Genomic DNA, 21300 nt, shown 5'->3' on the forward strand with positions numbered 1-21300 from the left:
TATTATTTTGAACAGAAAAAATGCAATGTCCTGCAAAACATTTCCGAGTGGCTTCTCCTCCTCCCAAAGTTTTTAGTTGCATTGGATTTCTCCCTCCGATACCATTTAGATTCAATTTAAAGTCTCTTTAGGGGCAGCGCAGTCATTCTGACATTTGTCTTCTGACTTGGAATAAAACGACGTAACGCGATCGCCGGGCAAACCGTTGGTCAGTCTAACTCCCCAGGGATGGCAGGGGGCGGCGGCGGCGGCGGCGGCGGCTCCACGGAGGATGCTGCCCATCTCCCCGTGGCGGTGGTGGCCGGGCCTCTCGCAGGCGTGCGGAGCCGTGCGGGGCCGGGGCGGCCCGGCGCGCGGCGCTGATTGGCAGAGCGGGCGCCGCCGTCCAGGAAACGGCTCGGGTTTCAGCGGGGGCGTGACCCGCCGGGAGGGGGCGGCGGCGGCGGCGGCGGCGGCGCGGGCGGTGGCAGCCGAGAGCCCCGCGGAGAGCCGAGCGAGCGGGCGAGCGATCGCGGCCGCCACAAAGCTGGGGCGCCGCGGGGAGTGCGCGCGGCGTAGCTGGCCCGGCGCGGCGCGGCGACTCCTCTCCAGGCTGGCGGGGCCCGGGCGCCCCGAGGCCGCAGCTTCCCCCGCGCGCTCCGAGCGTTCGCAAGTTGCGAGCAAAGTTGGGTGGAGGAAGCGCCGAGCCTGAGTCCTTTCTTCCTCGCGCTCCCCAAATCCGAGGGCAGCCTGCGGGCGTCATGCCCGCGCTCCCCCGCTGCCTGGAGTGCGCGTGAAGCCTCGGAGCCTCGGCGCCCGCGGGGACCCCGGGACCACTTTTGTGTGTTTTTTTTTGGAGTTTCCCCGGAGCTCGTCTCTGGCTCGTCCCGACCCACGCCGGGCGCGGGGACAACCGATCGCCGGGGAGCGTTGCCATTCAAGGTAATCGCCGTGTCGGGCGTCTCGGGGGGCCTCGCCCGCGGGGAAAGTGGGCGCCCCGAGAGCTCGGGACGCCGGGCGCACGGTCTCCCGGGAGGAAGGAGCGGGGACTGGCGCCCGAGGCTGCCCCCCGCCCTCCCTCTTTGGCTGCATAGGTGATGGGGGAGCAGGCTGCGTGCTGGCGGCGGGTGTTTGGGAAGTTCTGCCTCTATCACCCGCATCCAGATGCTGACATCTGCCTCTGGCGCTGTCGCCCCCTCCCTGTCAAACTCCGGCGGGCGCGATCCTCCGACCCCGGAGCCGGCAGGCTTGCCCCGCGGGTGGCACAGCCCCGCAGGTCTGGGGCTCAGGGAGTCATCTTCGGGGTCCCTCGTCGCAGGGCCCGGGGAACGCCCGCCTTGCCCCTTCCAGGCCGCGGTGGAGGACCCTTCCCCGGCAGGGAGCCGCTGGGTGGGGCGGGGGACATCTTCCTAGGGCTCGCGATGCTCGTGCGGTGGCACTTTTGGGGAGGGGGCTGCTTGGGTTCTAAGGTCTCAGTGCCCGGCGCCCGCGCCCAAAGCCGCGGTCGGCGCTGGAGGGCGCGCAGCGCACCTGGGGCTAGGGGGCGAACTGGACCGACTTTTTCTCGTTCGCGCCTGCCGCCGTTCCGAGATGTCGAAAACGCAGGCGAGTGCTGACTTGCGCGCTCATTCTTCCAGCGGCCCGGCGGCGCGGGGAAATCCGCCGAGGGCCCCGCGCGGCGCTGGCTCGGACCCACGCGGCCGGAGGGCCGGGCTCTGGGGTCCCGTCGGGGGGCGACGAGCCTCCGCCGCTCCTCTCGCAGCCCGCTCCTTTGCAGACTCTTCTCCCGGGACCACTTCCTTCTCCGCCAGTTCAATAAAACCTGCCCTTAAAGGGAACCCTGCTTTCACACTCGGGGCCCCCATTATGTGTTTGGTGTGAAACGCTATCAACATTTAAAACCCCATTGTCCCCTTGGTCCCAAATCCCTGTAAATCTTCCTCTGGCCTCGACTCATTTTCATCTGAAAAGCCTGTTTAGTTTGAATAGAAAAGCAATCAGGCGCCCCTCTCCCTTTCCCTGGAATGTCAATTAAAATGCAGATTTATTTGAGCTCTTCAGCGCCCCGAGACGGGGGGGAGAAAAACAGGATATTCCAGGCAAACAAATGAAAGAAATGCTACAATGAAACCGGGTTGGTGGTGGCGAGGAGTCGCCCCGACCGGCTGCAAGTTCGCATCAGCTTGCCAGCCTTTGCAGGGACGGGATCGTGGTCCTCGGTCCGCCTGCGTTTTGCATTTTTTGAGATTTCAGTATGGTGAGGAATTCCCCCTCTCCAGAGTGGACCCCTTGTTAGCTCGGGCCTTTATCCAGTCCTGGGGAAGAGGGGAGCAGCAGCGAGACTTCAAGACAGGAGATAGGTCTGCACCCCCTTCCCCTCCTGGGGTATCCCCCACTTCTCCGGTGCTGTGGACTTTCCCGATGTGAAATCTATGAAGAACAAAGCGCCGGAGTGCCCAGCATGGGTGAGCCAGCGTGGACAGACAGCCACTTAGAGGTGGAAGCTCAGTTAAGGCGGGGGCACTGTGTCGGCTTGCCATTTTGGAGCTTGGGGAGTTTGAGAATGTTCCGGAAAATCGAGGAGTCCAGCATAGATCTGGCATGGGGACCACTCTCCAGCCAGGCTCTCTCACTTGTCACTTTGGGGGCAGGCTTGTGCCAGGTGAAAATGGTCCAGGGGAGCGGGTGGTCATGAAGAACCATCCATCACAGTGAGGGTGACAACTCCTCCCACGGCCGGGCAGAGAAGAGAGTTCCCTTTCAAGGGGAAAAATAAACACGCTGGGGCTTTCACTGAGGCTCAGACTCCAGGAAGGATTATGGTATTGAAGGCAGGAAGCTGGGATTGTGGCCGCCAGCGGCATGCTGGGCCTGTGTTCCCAACACCAAGCCTCGGGACCTAATTATCCTGCCTAGGAGGTCCCTCCATGCTTTTGTCCACTCTGGTGAAGAGTTGTGCAGACCGGCCACCTTAGGCCTCTGCCTTCCAAGAGATTTGGAGAGGGGGCTGCCGTGGGGTCTGGACCTGGAAATGGCTGTAATTCACGTTTTTGGTGCCGTCTGATGGGATGAATGAATGCCTTGAGATTGAACTGAAGTCACTGTCCGTCCACCTTCCTCTGCTTAGAGCAAAGGAGGCTCCTCTGGGCTGAGACAGGAGGGCGAGGTGGCCGGGGACACAGCTTGGGGTGCAGTCCGCTGGGGCTTAAGATTGTTCATGAAGTTGTGTTGGGGGCAGAAAATTCCCATGCATTCTGGAAATGCTTAGTAAATCTGTGAGAATGTTTGTGTACTTTCCTCCCACGTGTATGTAGAAATAGATACGGAGTTATCTTTTAAAGCTTTTAACTTTAAGAGGAAAGAAGAGTGGAAAAAATCCTTCGAGCTCTCTGAAAACACAGGGTGTGTACACACACAGACACACACACACACACTTGCTTTTGCTGTGAATTACACCATTTCACCTGTACTGTCTTTGAAGCAGAGATTTTTTTTTTTTTAATTCCTTTGGAAATGGTGCAGGACCTTTTCCCTTACCCATTTTAGCGCCAGTCAAGGCTGAAAGGAGCAGTTTCTCTGATGTAGTTTTGGGGAGGCACAGGCAGTATCGAAATCCAACATTATAATTTGAAACATCGAGTCGGCAAGCAAAACGCAGGGTTTGAGAGATTTTTATGTTAAAGATCTCACTCCCCATCCCCAGTCTTATAAAATGTGGTTTGTTCATGTCGTTCACAGAATCTGATTGTTTTAATCAAATTCTCCATCAAGTTTGTGCATTTTGGCTGTACTCTTGGTAATTGAGGGTACTGAGCAAATGTAGTTCTTGGAGTATTTTGAGCTTGGAAAATTCTCTGCCTTCAGATCAAATGGGTGAACAGACTAGTAAGTTGAGCGCCCCCTTGTACAATTTCTACCCTGAAGTTTTAGCCAATAGATTAGCATACTGAAAGTTATTGGCCCAATCGCACAGCATGACAGTCATTTACATAGCATCATCACTAATAAAGTCCTGCGTTATTCATCAGAGTTCTCATCGGCTCCGTTTCTTAACCCACTCTGCCTGGGTTGAAGACATTTACCAGGCCTGGGCTGCCATCAGTCACAGTGGAAGGGAATTCAGGCTTGGTTCAAATCTCTTTGGATCAGCTGCTTTGAAAGCAGTGCAGTTCTGTTCATTCTTCGTAAGTGGTGGCCTGCATTCGAAAATGAATCTTGACAAGTGTGAACTGGTGGGAATTTTTTGGTAGCTTTCCTGGGCTTCTTTTTATTTCACGGCTCTCCTGTCTTCCTGAGCACTCCAGTGAGGGCGGAGCACCCCTCCACTCAGCGCCAGCCCCTGCAGAAATTAGTCTGTAAGCAGCTGCCTCCAGGGTTCAGCTTTCTAAAGCCCACCTGGCCTAAGAGGAGTTAACAAGGCTGGCTCTGCCAACCTGAGCGTTGTTAACTTGCTTTTCTAGTTGCCCTTGAAACTTAAGGTCACGTGGCTTTTTCTCTTGGAGGGCGGTAAAGGTGACGTTGGATAGAAGGGAGTAGGCTTTGCCTCCCCGAAGTGGCTGCGACGATCTGTGTCCTTTAGCTACTCTTTTGTCTGTTTCTTAAAAGTATGCTTTTTCAAAGATCAGCCTCGCATGTTTCGTGGACCTGTCTGGTGGGAACACCTGGGGCTCTGAGGTGAGGAGAGAAAGGCATTGGCAGATAATGAAAAAGAACAGCGTGCGAATGGTCGAGAAGCTGACAACGGTTTGAGCCCCTTTGGGTTTACAGAACTGGCGCTGGGGAGGATTTCACTGACCGGCCGAATCTCTTTCCTCTAGAGGCTGCGGAGGCTGCAGCGTCCCTGTGGTTCCGGAGCCCACCGCAGGCTGAAGGCGTTGCTGGCAGTCCATGCGCGTAGAGGAAGTGTGCAGATGGGATTAACATCCACATGGAGATATGGAAGAGGACGGGGCATTGGCACCGTAACCATGGTCAGCTGGGGCCGCTTCGTCTGCCTGGTTGTGGTCACCATGGCAACCTCGTCCCTGGCCCGGCCCTCCAATTTAGTGAAGGATACCACGTTAGAGCCGGAAGGTAAGTTGTTGAATTTCACTTTCAGGGTACCAAGTCTGTTTGGGGATTTGTCTGGGGCAAGTGGCGTGCACAGCGAGGCCTGTTTTAGAATCAGCTGCCCTTGCCTTGGAGATGAGTCTCTGAGAGCGAGGGGGAGTGGTCTGTCATCGCCCCACAAATCGGAGAGTATGAGAAGGTTCTTTGCTGTCAGGACTGCAGGCAGAGTGGTATAGTTTGGTGGACTCTTGGTGTGTGCGTTTCTCTGTGCTGGGTGAGGGAGGCTGGAAGGGGGAGCGTGTGATGAATGCCACGAGCTTCTGCAGTAGGATTCACACTGGAGAGAGAGTCTGGCTTACAATGTAAAGAATTTGCTATTTCTTGACAAAAGGAGCCACTAAGGGAAATTGCCAACATATGAAATGCTGACATTTTATTTTCATTGTCTAAGGAGAAAAAGAAGCTTCTGAAGTTCAGCACAGAGAAGCTTGATTTTTTTTTTTTTTTTTAAGCATTGTAATTCATAACACTTAAGCATTAGGTCACAGTGGCAAATTCTATTTTAGGTAAATTTGAAAGCAAATGTACCTGGGCGTCTCCACACCTGTGAGAACTTCCAGATCTAACAGGCTGTTTCAGCTTTGGAAATTTAATTTTAAAGGCCCAAGGGCAGTTGTGAGCACTAATCGAGGAGGCCGAATTACTCAGCGGGGCAGATTCAGAATCTTTTTTCCAGGTCCTTCTGTGACGACAGTGGCCAGGACCCTACCTGATGCAGCATTGGAGTCTGTCATCAGTCGGGAATATCGGTGGCTGACTTATTTTTTGAGCGGTAATCTGAGAATAAACGGCAGATCCTAGCACTCATCGCCACTTAATGAATCTGTTTGCCGAGAGCCCAGCTGGTCCCTGCTTAACTTGGGGGGCCCGCCGCGGACTGTTCTCGAAGAGGACAGGAAAGCCTGTTCGGGACAGTATGGGAAGGAGGGCTGTGTTCCCGTGGGAGATGAGCGTGCCGAGAGAGGGGCTTCCCACGAGACCCCCTCCGTGCACGAGCCACGAAAGGATAAGTAGGGGCGACTGTTTCTCCTGCGGAGGCGTTTATTACCGGACGCAGTGAGAGAGAGAGACCGGCATCCTTTTTCTAACTTAGAGGGATGGAGGTTTTATAATGAACAGTTGTGGTGACATGCACAGTGGCTTCCACGTCTCCGGGAAGCGAATCTGGTAAGCGTTGGTGTCTGAGGCTCTAGCTGTGATGCTTATGGGACGTCCTCCTTGTGACCTGTGCTGTAAGCACAAGTGTAATTTTCAGTGGTGACGCATGTTGAGAGGGCTTAATGGGTGGGAACAGGTTCCCAGTTTCTGAAAGTTGGGCCTGTACTTCTTTAATTTTGCTAATAATTACAATGGATGTTTCTCTAATTGCTGCTTTTCCCTTGAGTGCGTCTTCAGCGGCGTGAGCCCAGCACCGGCCCAGGGTAGGGAAAAGCTGTCATTTTTCATTTAGACTTTCGGGGCAGCATTATTGGGAGTTTATTTCAACATAAAGTGTAAAGTGTCCTGGAGGACTTCTTTTATCGTATTTAATCATTGAAGAAAGTTTAAAATATGTGTGTACATGCAGGAAGAAGGGGGTGAGGGAGGAGTGGGCAGGGGCGGAGTCCCGCCCAGCGGTTCTTTGTGTGAAAATTTGTACCCAACAAAGTGACTATTGAAAGCGGGGTCTTCCCGTCCTGGCATCTGAGGACGCGTCAAAGGGAGGTCCATGAATTCTCTGAACTTGTAGGTAATATTTTGCAAATGTCTTTCTGTGCATTTTTCTGGGTTTCGTTTTTCTGAGGTTTGGTGTCCAGGGTTGTGAGTGGTTAAAAAAAAAAAAAAGGTTTACTGGAAGGTGCGAAACTCTGCTCTGGAAAAGCATACGAACTCCTGGACCTCAGCTTCTCTTTCTGTCATCTTCTGTTATGTTATCTTTTATCTGTTGTATTTGATAAAATGATCTTTATTAATGTTAAAGGAATATTAACATCTTCAGAAGCCTTCCGATGACCTACCCCAAAACGTTGCTAGGAGATTTAAATGTGCCTGGGTATAAAGAACAGTTAGCTCAGGGCCTGGCATCTGATACGCACCAGGACACATTATCATCCTTCCCGGAGAGCGGGGCCTGTCAGTTGCCACAGTGTTAGGAAACGTCTAGGCTTTTGGAGACCGTTGAGAAGAAAGGCGCTGCCTGATGGAGGCGGCTCCCTGCGTGTCCAGGCAGCCGTGCTTGCTTTGCACAGGGTCTGCGCTTGGCTTGTCTCTTAGCCCAATATCAGCAGCCCATCGGAGCCCTAAGGTGAGTTCCTCCATTGCAGGAGTTTTGCCTTGGTGTCAGAGGTTATTAGGAAGGAAATCTAATTATAGATGAGAAAGGAGTGTTTAAGGGCTGGGAGCAGACGAAGGCAGCTCTGGTGTAGGCTGTAGTCTTGCTGAATCGGGGTGGGAAGAGGAGCGGGGAGAGAGAGATGGGCTGACCCCATCACATGTCTCTCAGGACCTGTCTGTCCTCCTTGGGTACTATAACTATAGCTTTGATTAACAATAAGTTCAGCCTTGACCTTCTCTTGTACAGGGCCTTTGTGGTGTGCTAATTTGGAAGCTCAGTTTAGATAATGTCTGTTGGGCTGGACCAGAGGAAAATGTGTCCAGAGAAAAATGCAGCTGAGTTCCGGGAAGGAGCATGAGCCCTAATACTAGAGGATCCTTTTCCAATCATCTCGGCTTTGTACAGTATCATATCATATGTCATCATCGCATCTGTCTGTCAATCATCCATCATTCCTCTTCCGACACTTTGGGAAGTGGAAACAGTAGGATTGGGTCTACTCAACTGACTTAAGAAGAAAAGAGTGTCTAGAAGATTTTAACTGTTACTTTTCCAGATTAAAAATGGATCTTTTCAGTTTGTCATTCGTTATTGTAGGGGACCAGCCGAAGGGTATAAACTCAGTTATTGACCCAGTGGAGGGCAGTCCTCACTGCCAAGTACTGTTCTGTTGATTAATATTCTAATTATTTAAAGTATAGTCAAGCTTGATTACCCTGGGGAGGAGGCAACTCTTACTTTCAAGTTCTTCCTGACTTTGTCACCTACTCTGGTTAATTAAGTCATTGTTGACACTAACCTACATCTTTGTTTACACCAGCCCAGTAGGAGCTAAAATAAAAGGGCTTTTCTAACCCCAAACCCTTAATTACTTTCCCACCCTCCACAAAGTGTGATTCTGAAAAGCAGCAACCTAGGAAGAAAGTAGTTTGCATGATTTTTCTTTTTTCTTTCTTCTTTCTTCTTCTTTTTTTTTTTAACCAGTATTTTCACAACCTTCTGAGAGGTGATGCTTTCCTGGCCCGATGTGAATTGGTCCAAAGTTCAACAGCAGAGAGGCTGAGTGAGGGGTCCTCTCGGAGTCCTCCCTGAGATCACTGCAGTATGGTTTACGGCTTTCTTAGAAGTACTGTAAACGCCGTAATATCAGCCATACGCATTTAATTGCAAGTTAAAAGAAAAGAAGAAAGAATATATCCGCATACCAAGAGTGAATGATTTAAAATAATCTTCTGTTTTGTATTATCTGCATCTTTGTTCCTCAGTATGAGTGTTAATATTTAAGAGTTGACTGTAACTTGATAGTTAGCCGAAGAACAAGGACTTATTCTTGGTCAATTAAACCAAATGCAGGCTTATGCAGTTAAATACACAATGAAGTACACATTCTTTATTAGTATATAAAGTATTTCACAATTCATAGACAAAGAGCTGTGTTTAATATTACTTCTAGAGCAAAAATTTGGCAAGCCCAGAGAATCAGTATTTGTGTAATGTCTATACCGGCTCCTTCTGACGTGAATTTGGGGGGTGTGCGTGCGTGCGTGCGTGTGTGTGCGTGCATGCGTGCATGCGTGCGTGCATGCGTTGCCTGTTTTTTTTAAAGCAGTTAAAACATTGAGTACCTCCTATATGACCAGCCGCCTACTGGGCCATAACCGAAGCCTTGTTTGAGTCTTTCTGACCCAGTTGAGGGTGAGAATTCAGATAACCAGAGAAATCCAATATAAAATGTTTCCAATATTAGACTTAATGAATAATTACATGGTTATGAAATAACTGGAGGGGTGTTTAAACAGGAAGAGTTTTGTTTAATGTTCACATTCTCAGTAAAATGTATCTAGTAGCCTTCCAGCTCGTAGTCTGTTGTTCGGGTGTTTACTTATCCAGGGTAATTGGTGACAGGCTACCACCCTCTTTCATCAGAGTCTGGCTTAATTTTACATTTCCATTTAAGCTGCCTAATTTTAGCCTTTAAAGGAAAATGTGGGAAATCGATTTCGGGGTGCCAAGCCTGTTAGACTAGGTAGGAAATACAGCTGGTGTGCGACTCTAGCTGTACTGGCTGATCTTTGCAAGGTGATTTGTTATGGTAGGTGATTCAGAAATTACGTCCTGAGAGTTTTGCAGGCTATCCCACAGATGGCTCTGATCCGGTGGGTTTTATGTGGCTGTGCTGAGCCGTCCATGGTCTTCACTGTTGCGTTCTCCGTGAGAGATGACTTTAGACTTAGGTTTTGCATTCTCTTTATCCTCTCGCTCTATGTCCAGGTGAGATGTAGGGATGACTCTGCTTTTCCAGCTTTCCTAGCATCGAAAGGCTTGATATTGCTAACATACACCCTTACCCCGAGTCCTTGTCTCTGTCTAACCTTCTTCGTGTCATTTCTCTTAACTAATGGTGACGGTGTCGAAGGCTCTATGTGGCTGAACATGGAGTCTGATTGATATATAAGGGCTGAAAGTTTGGCCTTATTCAAAGAGGTGGGTTTCCGATGATTCTATCCAAAATGAGCAAACCCTAAGAACTCAACTTCGACTTGACAGGGGCTCTTAAACTTGAGTTTTTAAGGCTATGTGTAATTTGTGTTCCATTTTGGGGGAAATGTTTATCTTTGTGGGAAGCCTTAAGGCTCTCTGCCAGCCATAGAGTGTCCAAACACTGGCCACTTCCTCCTGTTTACTACCCAGGTAGACCCAGCTAGGTACAGCTCTGGCCTTTTTGGGTTAGGGAATGTGAGGAGGAGGTAGGGGAGGGAGCCCAAGGCCAAGTTCTTTAAAGAAGTCTGGTTGAACCAGCTGCTGGCCTCTTCTCTGTGATGGTTCAGCGTGTCTTGGAGATGGCTCCTGAAATTAACAAAGGTCGCACTTTCCCCGAGGTTTTCTGTTTTTCCTTGTTCTGACCTGTTGCTATCCCTTTCTAGGGCATGCTGGAAAATCCAAAATGGTAGCCGCATCAGCAGTCTATGGTGGTTGCAGGCTTTCCCTGGCTTCCATTATATAACTTCAAGCTTTTACCATTTATGCAAAAGGGTATTTAATTATTGGGGCAGATCACGGTCATCCTGGAAGAGTGCCTGTCAGTAACAGGCACACTTTAGGTGTTCAGTAGTTTTGGTTTTGGGAAACTCGCACCATGACTGAGTTTTAACGTGCTGGGCGTGAGCCGTTGTCATTTGTTCCACTTTGGGATACCGTAAGTGACTACACCCCGTTCTGGACTTTTGCCGCTTCCTGTGAACTGAATATTAAAAATTTCAGATTCTTTTTGACTGCGCTGAGTCAGGGAGCCGAGCTGTGGCATACTCCTTCCCTTAACCCCTTGTCCAACTGAAGAATGGTAAATTCGAAGTCGTGTCTGAATGGAACGCAGACATATATAGAATCTCAGGTTATGGTGAACATGTTTTCTGAGGAGGTCAAAAAATAGCTTATAAAGAAAATACTGATAGATTCAGGAATGAGGAAAAGGGACGTATCTCTTTGTATGACTTACATGGCACCTTTCCTTAAAAGAAAGAACTCAGTTCTGAGTTCTGACATTCAACCGCATAAATTGTCACGACATATTTTCTAACAGTAGAACTTCTAGGTTTCTATATGTGGCCTCTTTTTACACATAACTGTTTACTGTTAAGGTTTTCCATACGTGACTGTTGTAAAGTTTTAAAAATAGCGAGACATAGAAAAGGCCAATTTGGTGTTTTGGGGTTGGGGAGGTGCCAAGAAATGAAGATCTTTGTAGTGACAAGTTTAGGATTTAAACTTTTCGAAAACCCTTAAATGTCATATTGTTAGTTGACTGTGAGATTGTCCCAAAGGAGTGTGGATCCCTTTAAGCACCTCCTTCCTGTCCATTAAATCTCCTGGATTTCCACCAAAATGTGTTGCATTCTTAGCTGACTCAGGTGGATGCACAATGGAATATATATCCTAAATGTTATAAATGTCTCAAATTTAAAATCACTCAAATCTTAAAAAGACCAAGAATCCTTTAAAAAATTAGCCTGAATTCTGCATGAAAAATGTAAATGAATAGAGTCATTTTGAATGGTATGTGATGTGCTTTCTGAGGACATAAACTCACAGAAGGAACTTGGCCTTTGGAGCTAGGCAAGTCGAGTTTGAATCTCTCCACTATCTGCTGGTGCTGTGACCTTGGACAAGTTAGATAACCTCTGTGAGCCTTCCTTTTTTAATCTAAAATGGGGCTGATAATATCTATCTGGAAGGGGGAATATGAAGATTAAATGCAGATGGGATGTAAAGCCCTACTTAGTCCCTGACCTGTGGTAGGTGCTTCGTAAATAATCATTCCCCCCGCCCCGCACCCCACCTCCTTGTCTAGGTAGACACCAGATACAGGAATTAAAACCGACATTTCAAGGATGTTTACCCTACAGTACACAATGATAAATTTGATGAGCAACATTTACATGAATTAAAATAGAAAGGGGCTCTAGACCTTGGATTCCTCGAACCCTTTTAACCCTCTTGGGCATTTGCATGTCTGGACTTTGGAAATGTGATCATCTTGCTGTTTGCAGTCCAAATGGTTCAGGGTTGGCTTTTTTTTTTTCCTTCTTGAAGAAAGGCGGTTGCAGCTAATGTAATAATTGCAGGACATGTACTTCTTTGAGGAGCAATATATTTTGGCAAGGGAAGGGTTTTCTGTTTGAGGCTTCCAATGAACAGATTGTTATTAGGCCCTGTGAAGACCTTTGGAGAGAAGGTTGTGGGATTGGTTGGGGTGAGGTAGGGTGTAGCGTGTGCTGCTTTTGTCTCAGCCCATGACGGGAGGCCCTACAGCATGTCACGATCATCCCTGCCACGTTGGCTTGTGGTGACTTCTCCTGGTCAGCCTGCTGGGCTTTCCTGGGTGCACAGGGAGGTGGGGCTTCTAGTCTGCATGGAAGGAAATTGCCCTGGGACCCACAGTAGCCAAGGGGGAGGGGCTGGGGTTACTTGATAGGACAGACAGAACTGGGGTTGGGAGGAGGGATGGTAGTGGGGTTGGTCAGTGTAGATGGGGTCGTGTTCTTGTAACCATCCTTTGAGAGGGTGAGGACGATGCAACAATAAGTCATTACCATTTGTTAAGTGCGTGCCATGTGTCGGACAGCGTGCTGACATGTATTACCTCTAACCAGCCGACCCTGGATATTCCTTGTCCCATTTTATGGATGAGGTAACTGAGACTTTTGGAGGTGAAATGATTCCTCGAAGACCCCCCTGTGGGTGAGGGTGGGCCCAGGCCTTTGGGTGAATTTCTTGGTGCAACACTTTCTCAGTTGACTCTACCTCTTGCCTGAGTGGGGGTGTCTTTTGTGGAATGCTGTGTTGGCCCTCTCATTCTCCCCCAAATCTCTCATTCTTCCCCCACTTATCCACATGACTCACCTAAGCCTATTTGAAGAAAAATCATGGGCAATAAAATCATTTCAATATTACCATTTTGTGATTCTTCTAGAATGGCCTCTTAGTGGAATGTAGCTTATTGGTAAGAAGCTAATCCTCTCTGCTGTGTCCCAGGGGACAGGAAGGGAGACCGTTCCGAGTGCCAGTTAGTGACCCAGGCTAAGTCATGCGGCGGGAGTTCGGGATGGGAAAGCCTGGTATTTGTCCATTTAGCTCATAAGCCACCTCAGTGGAGCAGGGACAAGCCATTCCCAGTTTCTTGTTCCAAATGCTTCTGGCGGTTTGCCCTGGATCCTATTAAATGTTAGTCTCTTTGGTTGTCACTTTTCATGTTATGTCAAGCTTTTCCCAGCATTTCTGGTTTATGATTGGGTCAAGGCCCATCTGCGCAGACTCACGTACCTGGGGTTCCTGCAGTCTGTGGTCAGGGAGGTGACAAATGTCGAGCCTTGTCTGGCCCTTCTAATGTCAGAAACTGGGAAAGGAAAAAAGAGAAAACATTCCAACAACGAATGGGCAGAAGCAGCCTTAGGAAAGGTGTCCCCAGGAGAAAAGAGGCTGGGGACAAGAGCCCATTTTTAAAGCAGAGTTAATTTGGTGGTTAAAAAAAGTCAGCTCTGAGTGGTTCTAGCTAGATGCGGGGTGAGCGGAGGCGGGTGTATCACTGAACTCCGCGCCGGTCGCTGGCACGGTGGATGCAGAATGTCCGGGGGTCACCGGCGTTGGGAAGGAAGGTTCGGTGTGAGGTTGTAGCAGGCGTGGCTGGTTGGAGGCACGGGCAGCTTTGCCTCTTCGCCTTGTAGCCCTGGTGCCACGAGAACTTCCAGAGCTTGGCAGAGGTGCTTTTCCGGTTGCAGGATAATTGCTGTGGCTTCTTTGGGTTCATTCCCCCAAATAAGTTTGTTGAGGCCCTACTACGTACCAGGTTCTGGAGGGAAAGAATAGCGAGCTGGAAACAGTCCCAAGTGCCAAGCTGAGTAGAGGAGACAGATATTTGTCACATAACTGCAAAAATGAGGGCCAGTTCCAATCCAAGGTGAAGGGACAGTGAAGGAAGAGCATAGTGTGTCTCAGAGGGACTTGGGGGACCCCAAGGAGGGCAGTGTGCTGGAGCGACCCCATGAGGGGCGTCAGAGGAGACTGGAGAAGTAGACCAGGCTGGTGGGCCTGTGTGCCACGGCGAGATTCTTCTGGGAACTCCAACTGTGCAGCGTCCTGAGGCTGGTCTCCAAGGGGGTGGGCACCCGCCTGGACTCCTCAGCAAACACACCGCATCGGTCCTAGTGGGCACCATCCGGACGTGCCGGCGCAGTTGCTCCGTTCCCAGTTTGGAAATTGTCCAGGGCCTGGCCTCTCTGCTGTCCGCTGTCACGAGTTACTGAGAGGCGTCCACCTTAAAGGCAGGGCAGGTGGGGAGGTGGTCATGGGCAGCCCCCGGCCCGCACCCGCACAGGTCATTTCAGCCTGCTGCTTGACTGCCTCTTTGCTGGGGGCTGCAGTTACTTGCCAGGCCAGTGCAGAGGCAGGGAGGTGACCCCAGGGCAGGGTGGCTGAGGAGGCCAGGTGCACCTGGGCTGGGTAGCAGATGCCTATTCAGCTCCCCTCTTAGAGACCTCTCCTGGGGACACAGTCTCGGTTTAAGAAAGGCCCAGGCACGCCCTGTCCACTGGAAGCCAGAGGTGCTTGTGTTTTGAAAGGTAGGGACCCTTCAGAGATGTACCTCTATGCTAATGTGTGGCTCAGGGCAGGGGAGAAAGGTTAACCACGGGCGCCTATCTTAATTTGGAATTTCCTGAATTGATGTGGTTTCAGTCTCTGGCATAGGATTCCCCCAGGCGGAACTTTTCTCTGCAAATCACAGGGAGTAAAGTGATCCCTGTGGTATTGATCCCTGTGGTTTTGACCCGCCTTTCTGGGTCCTGTGGGGCAAAGGCAGCGGGGACTGTGCCTCCTCCCCGCACAGCCTCTCCTGGAGGTCATTCCAGCTGCGTGCTTCAGCCTGAGAGCCAGTGCCTCGCTGGCTGCCTGAAGTCACTGAGGCCTGAGCTGCCAGATCAAACCCATTCAAATGAGGGGGGCCATCTGTTTCTCCGTATCCAGCTGCTGTCCCTTCATTTGCAAATGGCTGGGATGCTGCTGGGGGGAACCAGTCCGGGACACATCTGCAGGCTCCGAAGGAGTGTTGGAACTGGGGTCCTGCTGAGAGAAGAAAGGCTGAGCCCTTTAAGTAAACTTGCTGAACAATACACCCCAACGTCCTCAGTGAGGAAGCAGGAGGCAGCCTTGCCCTCCTGGAGTAACTCTTACTCCTCCCCACAACTTTCCTTTTTTTTTTTTTTACTTTTTCTTTTGTTCCTGGGGACACTTAAAAGTATTCATTTATTCAGAAAGTTCTTACTGAAAAGGGGCCTGTTCCATGGGCTTGGGGACATCGATCTGACTTTTAAGGGACTCACAGGGCAAATGTGTCTGCTGAGTATGCATCATTTATGGACTATTTGTGTCATTATCAGGGGAGAGTGGTGAGCTGGTCCCAGTGGCAGTTTCTAGGAGCCACAGGTAGCAGCACTAAATGTGAAAAGGTGACTGTCCCTGAGAACTTGTTCCTGGAGTGTCGTCACGCCGTTGTCTTTGGGGCACGCTCTCTGGAGCGAGCGCAGGCTGAGAAGCCCAGTCCCTGGAACGCAGGTCTTCCAGCTTGTGAGCTGGAGGGCTCTCCCCTTTGGTGTTCGGGGTTCTTCCCAGCATGCTGTGGGGCTGTGATAAGTCACCCGGAGGCTAGCTGGGATCCTGTTCTCAGGGGAATTCTGAGGAGGCTACTGTGCCCCGACATACACACATCAGGTATTTCCAGTTTGTTGGATGGGTGAATGGCAGTCGACGGTGTTTCAGCAATCCGGAGGCGCCTTCCCTTACTGCAGTAAAAAGACAGGTGTTGTAAGTGGTGTGGGTAACAAAATCCTTGGGTGTTTGGCTCCATTTGGGAACATTCTTGAAATCCACCTCAGTCAACTTACATATATTTGATGTGACAGGTTTGTCGATTTGAAAGAAAACCCTGTTTTAAAGTCAGGAATGCAAATTGAGGTTCTCATGTAGTTGGGGGTAAAAAACAGTCTGCTGATCAGTTGGTATTAACCTATAGCCGTCAGTGGAGACCCAGGCCTGCGCTGGCCAGCCACAGGCGGGGGACCAGCTGAGGCGGGGGCTGCTTTCCCTCAGATGTATCCCCACTCTAGAGTTTGCAGAGCCTTCCCAGGCAGCCTCTGGTTTTGTCCTTGTGGTGACCTTGACCGGCCACAGGCTAGCCCGAAGGTGTTTGTTTCCCTGTTCTATGAACCAGGGCTCCGAGGCTCAGCGTCATGAAGGCGCCGCCCGAGTTGACACGATTCGTCACAAACTCTTGTCCTTGGACACCGGAGCTCACAGTGTGGCTCTCGGACCAGCACCATCAGCGTTACCTGGGAACTTGTGGGAAACCCAGAACCTGAGACCCTACCCCGTTCCTATTGACCCAGAAACTTTGGCAGCGGTGCCGGGAAGCTGCGTTTTCGGAGTGGAGTTGGAGAGAGCTGGGCCGACCCCGTCCTTAGCAAGCTCTCTGTTGGAATGGAGGGTGGCAGGTGGGAGAAATACACACACCACCCAATACCGGCCGTGCGTGTACTGGGCTGGAGGTGGGAGTAGCATAGTCAGTCTCTTAATGGGAACCAGGAACTTTCACAGGAAGGTATTCGAGCGGGGCTTTGGAGGTTGAACAGGAGCTTGCCCGGCAGAGTAGCGAGACCGGTGGCAGGTCGAGGGCATGGTGCCTGTGTGGACAGGCAAGCCTTGGGCATGAGGGGGTGGGTAGAGACAGATCTGGGGCTGGGAGCCACCGAGGCCTTAGGGCGGCTGACGTTCCTTGCATTTTACTCTGTCAGAGTTTTGAGTGGTCTGCACCTTTTTTTTTCTTTTTTAAGTAGAGTTAGGTCTGCTTTTCAGAAGACCACTGTGGCGGTCCATGGTGGATTCCTGGGGCGGACCGTGGGTGATGGGTTCGCAGGCTTGCAGAGGTCTTTTGACAGGTGGCAGAGGCTCGGAGTGGGCCTGCGGGAATGAAATCCTGCCCTTGCCTTTTCAGGGCTGCTTCACAGAGAGAATTAAGAACAAAGGGGATTCGGGCACGGATGGCACGAGAGGCGAGGAGGAGGAGAGGGGCCTCAGCCGACTGAGCTCGAGCTCATGTTATGTGCTGACTCCGTTCAGCGAGAGGTCAGCGGAGGAGAAGGAGGTTGAAGGTTGTTTTGGATAAGGGCCTCTGTAGACATCCAGGTAATGCGTTCCCTCCGGCACGTAGAAATATGAACCTGCAAGCAGGGACTTGAGTGGCATTGACGGGGAGGGGGTGGGGAGGCTGCAGAGACGGAGGAGGAGAGATTGTAGGGAAAGGCCCAGAGGGGCAGGGTGGGCTCCTGAAGGTCCCGGGGGGATGGGGTGGGGTGGGGAGAGCACGTCCCCACACATACGCGTGCACACACGCATGTACACACGCAGAAGGCAGGGTGGCACTGTAGGTCATGAGCAGTAAACCATGTGTCGGAGCTCCAGAAATGTGATAGAAGTTTCCTCTTTAACGTCCCCATTTCCCACATTTTGAAGACCTGGTCAGGGGGCTTTTCTTCCTTCTGTGCTGAGCCTCTTGCAGCTGAGGAATAATCACCGTCTCAGCTGGAAGGCTTCCTGGGGGCGGGAGCTTGCCGGGGGGCCTGCCCTCTGTGCTCTGCCCCGTTGAGTGTTGTTCCTGGTTTGCAGGTGAAGAAACCGGAAGTGATTAGACAGCCGAGGGGCTCGTTCTGGGTCACACGATTAAGTGGCAGAGTTGGGACTCTGGTCTGTTCCGAGTCTGTACTTCTCACATCCCCAGCCTGTCCTTTGCCTTTCTGAAGAGTCACCAGGGAGGGGACAGAAATGGGATTGGAGCCTTAACGCTAACAGACTGCGAAGGACTCGGGGGACAGCTGTGGGAACTGAAGGAGCATCTGTATAAGGTGGCTCGCCACTGTATCCATTGACGAGGGCCACCCCAGGGCGAGTGCTGTCATCGGGGCTCAGAAGGTAGGCGGTTAAGTTTTTAGAACGAGAGATGATGTGTGTTCATTTTAAAGGTGACACCTCCGCAAGGCCACTCTTGACCTAAAAGATGGTGTTGAGAACGGTCAGGCGAATCCCGTTCATTCCTTCAACTCCTTGTGAGGCCCAACACTTTGCCCCCCTCCCTCACCCCACCCCTCACCCCCTTGACCCTTGCGGTGACACTGGTAGTATAGAACTTACCCCCTGTGGCCCCCATAGGTCGGCAGGGCCAACTTGTTGAGGACGTGTTCCCCAGAACAGTGTGCCCTAGGGAGCCCTGAAGATCTGAGACAAGCTCATTCGCCCTCCACGTCTGGCGAGCGAGTTCCCGGTAGGCAGGTGGCTTGGGCCCTGGATGCGCAGGTGGCCGAGCACATAGGCTCCTCATTGTCCATCTGACCTGGGGGTGCAGGCCCCTTTGACATAACCTGCAGTGCCAGTTTCTGCTTTCTGGGCACGAGATCACCTAGTGGCCTGTCTCTTTGGGAAATGCTCCGTGAATGAGGGCTCACGTTTGAAGTTCTTGCTCAAGAAAGCTGCCAGCGTCTAGGGATGTTATACAGATGACATGGGGTCACTCCCGGTATCCTGGTGATCCCATGGCAAGTTTGCTCTCGTGAACGTGCAGGTATTCTGACCGGGGCGAACCCCCCACCCCGTTTTGTGCTCCACTCTCTCCCTTTCGGAGAACACGGCGATTAATGGCCTGAAACGTCAGAATCCAAAAGAGGGGATGCCGACAAAGCGGGGCTTGACTCTTTGGCGACTCCCTCTTAAACGACCGCATTCTTAAACACTGTGCTATTGCTACATTTTCATTTTCTCTTTTCAAACTCGAAGAGCTGTTCATCACGTTTCTCAAAGACAGACCTAAATTATGGGAGGGGCGCGCCTAGCTACGTCATCGGTCATGGTTACCATATTGGAAACATGAGCCATTATCTCCTCCGACCACGGGGAACGTGAGCCAGGCTGGGCCAGTCTGGCTACCGTGGCGGAGGCAGTTATGAGTGGTGGTTATGGCCTCGGGACGCAAGGGGAGTTTTGAGTCCCGACGTGTGTGTGTCCACAAGACATCCTGACCGGCAGTCGTTTGCACGGAGAAAGCCGTGGCCTTTCTCCTCGTTTTCTTCTCGGGGTTTCATGACCTTGACCTCTTCCTGTCCGCCATCTTTAGTGCTGGCGGTGTTTCTTGAGGTAGAGGACTTCCATCTTTTATATCATGCAGTGCGTCTGTCTCTTCCTCCCCCTTAAGAACAAATCGTACCTCTGCCTTATAAGGCCTCCATTTGATGTCAGGGTTTTTTGTTTTTTTTTTTTGCTCCTGCAAGTCTGTTCTTGCAAAAGGGGATGCTCTGAGGATGTCTGAGCTGAAAAGCCAGCTCTGCCACTGGCTGACTTTATTGTCTGTGTGTCTGCAGAGCCCCCGTGCCAGGGCACGCAAGGGCAGTCGTTTCTGACTCGATTGTGGGGGCCTCAGTACCTTTATCTTTTCCTGTTGGTAAGTTTTGATGGCAGCTAGACTGAAACTATGCCATGGAGAAGTGGGGGTTCCTTTCCTCCAGAGCCCCAATGCTGGTAAAACATGGAAAAGCTGCTGAAATGCCAGGTGTCTGTCCAGACTCCCTCCATGCAAACTTGTAAAAATGCCCCAGGAGCGTGGTGTGTACGAAGATTCTGCGTTCCATTCCTGGGGACAGAAAATTGGGTATTGGCCAGTTGGAACTTCTCATCGGGACCGTGGCGTGTCCGCTGCAGGCCCTCTCAGAGACCAGGAGGGCGAGGTTAACCGGATCAGCCACCACTTACTTGCTGTGTACCGTGACACTGAAGTGACATTTGCCGCTTCATTCTGTGTGTTTCTTCTGTCAAGACATTGGCAGCCCCAGAGCAGCGATGTTTATTCCTCCCATACGAAGTGGCAGGATGTCTGGGAGGGCACCAGGACACCGAGGCGCCCTCGCTGCTCTTGCCCCAGATGCTCCATCGCAGTTCCCTTGGGAGCCCTGATCTGTGCCCAGAGGGGCGGGCTCATCCCTGCAGCCCCACCCCGAACAGTGCGGGCCTGCACTGCAGTTACATACACCTGCCCGTCTCTCCTCGGCTTCCCCCCCGCCCCCACTCTCGCCCCTCTTCCTTCTCGAGAGGAATCTGTTTCTAGATTTCTCTCTTTCTCCCTTTCCTCCCCTTTCCGGAGGAATGTGTTGAAGGCGTGAACACCCTTGGCTTTCTGAGGGGGACAAACCTCAGGGGCATATATGTCCCAGGGGTGACCCTACTGCATCCTTGAAGCTGGGGTTCCTGTTTCTTAGCTGTGATGAGTCTGGACATTTGAAAAGACATCGTCCCAAAGAAACCCCAGAAAAGGCTCAGTTCGTGAAATGTGATCTAGTCAGTCGTCCCGTTGGCATAAACTGCTTTTTTCTTCCTTAACAGTTTAAATGTCGTCTGTTCCCCCACGAAACGATTGGACAGGGCAAGATGCCGGTCTCCCATCTGTTCTCTGTTTGCATTTGGGCGCCATTTCAAAAACCACACGGCAAAAGTTTATAGGCAAACATTATAAAAAGTGACAGTCTGAAGTGCTGCTATCGCTGGTTTGGCAACAGAAAGTGTTACCTGAAATAGCTTACTGTTCCAACTCTCTCCAGCGCTTCGGTTGTCTCGAGACGACATTGGTGGACAGTTCCGCTTTACGTGGACGATGAAGTCACGTAAACCTCAGCCTCTTCTGGATGTCACGAGCTTTCCCCTGCTTGGGCTCCCCTCACACACAGGCAGAATTCGTTTCCCTGTGGTTGTCAACCGGGAAGTAAGTTCATGCAGCTCATCGTTGGTGATGGCAGCGTGATGTCACACCAAGACCTGAGGTCATGACCTCTTCTATCCACCCTGATCTGCTAGAGGTTCCTTCTCCTCCCAGCAAGTTCAGATGGATGCAACTAGACGTGCACACAGCAGAGCTGTCCGCTGCCAGGCCCGTGGTCGCAGCAAGCAGAAGCAAGCGCGTCGAGCCCGCCCAGAAGGTAAACTCGTCGCCTTGTTTGTCTAGCAGTTTTAAGGCCTCGGTGACAGAGGACAGCCAACACGAGTGCGTGCGTGTGTTCCAGCTCTCGCTCTTTTCAGATTTTAATTCGTGTCACGAAAGATAGGTGGAAACATATCTTCCGTCCGTCTGTAGAAGCCCCTGAAAGAGCATTTATTTGGTGGGTAGCAAAGTGGCTTCCGGAACCTTCCCAGTCCAGCAAGAAGGGATACGGGTCATGCTGGCCTGGGAGCTTCGTGTGGGTTTATTCCCCTGGCCTGCATCAGAAAGGTGAAAAGTATGCCAGAGCACCAGAACAGATACACCCAGGAGATGTTAA

The 21300-nt window shown here is 51.3% G+C and overlaps 1 protein-coding gene across 18 annotated transcripts in view; it reads left to right on the forward strand.

The window, feature by feature from the left end:
- Positions 1-559: 559 nt before the first annotated feature.
- The window catches only part of FGFR2 (fibroblast growth factor receptor 2), a 99038-nt gene continuing 78297 nt past the window's right edge, over positions 560-21300 (forward strand). For 4 of the 18 annotated variants that reach the window (XM_039870824.1, XM_039870827.1, XM_039870835.1 and 1 more), the window contains exons 1-2: positions 4009-4163; positions 4797-5052. In XM_039870824.1, the coding sequence (XP_039726758.1) occupies positions 4890-5052 (163 nt within the window). In that variant the 5' untranslated portion in view covers positions 4009-4163; positions 4797-4889. Of the gene's footprint in view, positions 922-4005; positions 4164-4796; positions 5053-21300 lie in introns of those variants that run through there. The other 14 variants (XM_039870823.1, XM_039870829.1, XM_039870833.1 and 11 more) reach the window with 7 other exon arrangements.

The sequence above is a fragment of the Pteropus medius genome, unplaced genomic scaffold (genome assembly GCF_902729225.1).
Source record: "Pteropus medius unplaced genomic scaffold, Ma_sr-lr_union100, whole genome shotgun sequence".
In the NCBI taxonomy this organism is placed as follows: Eukaryota; Metazoa; Chordata; class Mammalia; order Chiroptera; family Pteropodidae; genus Pteropus; species Pteropus medius.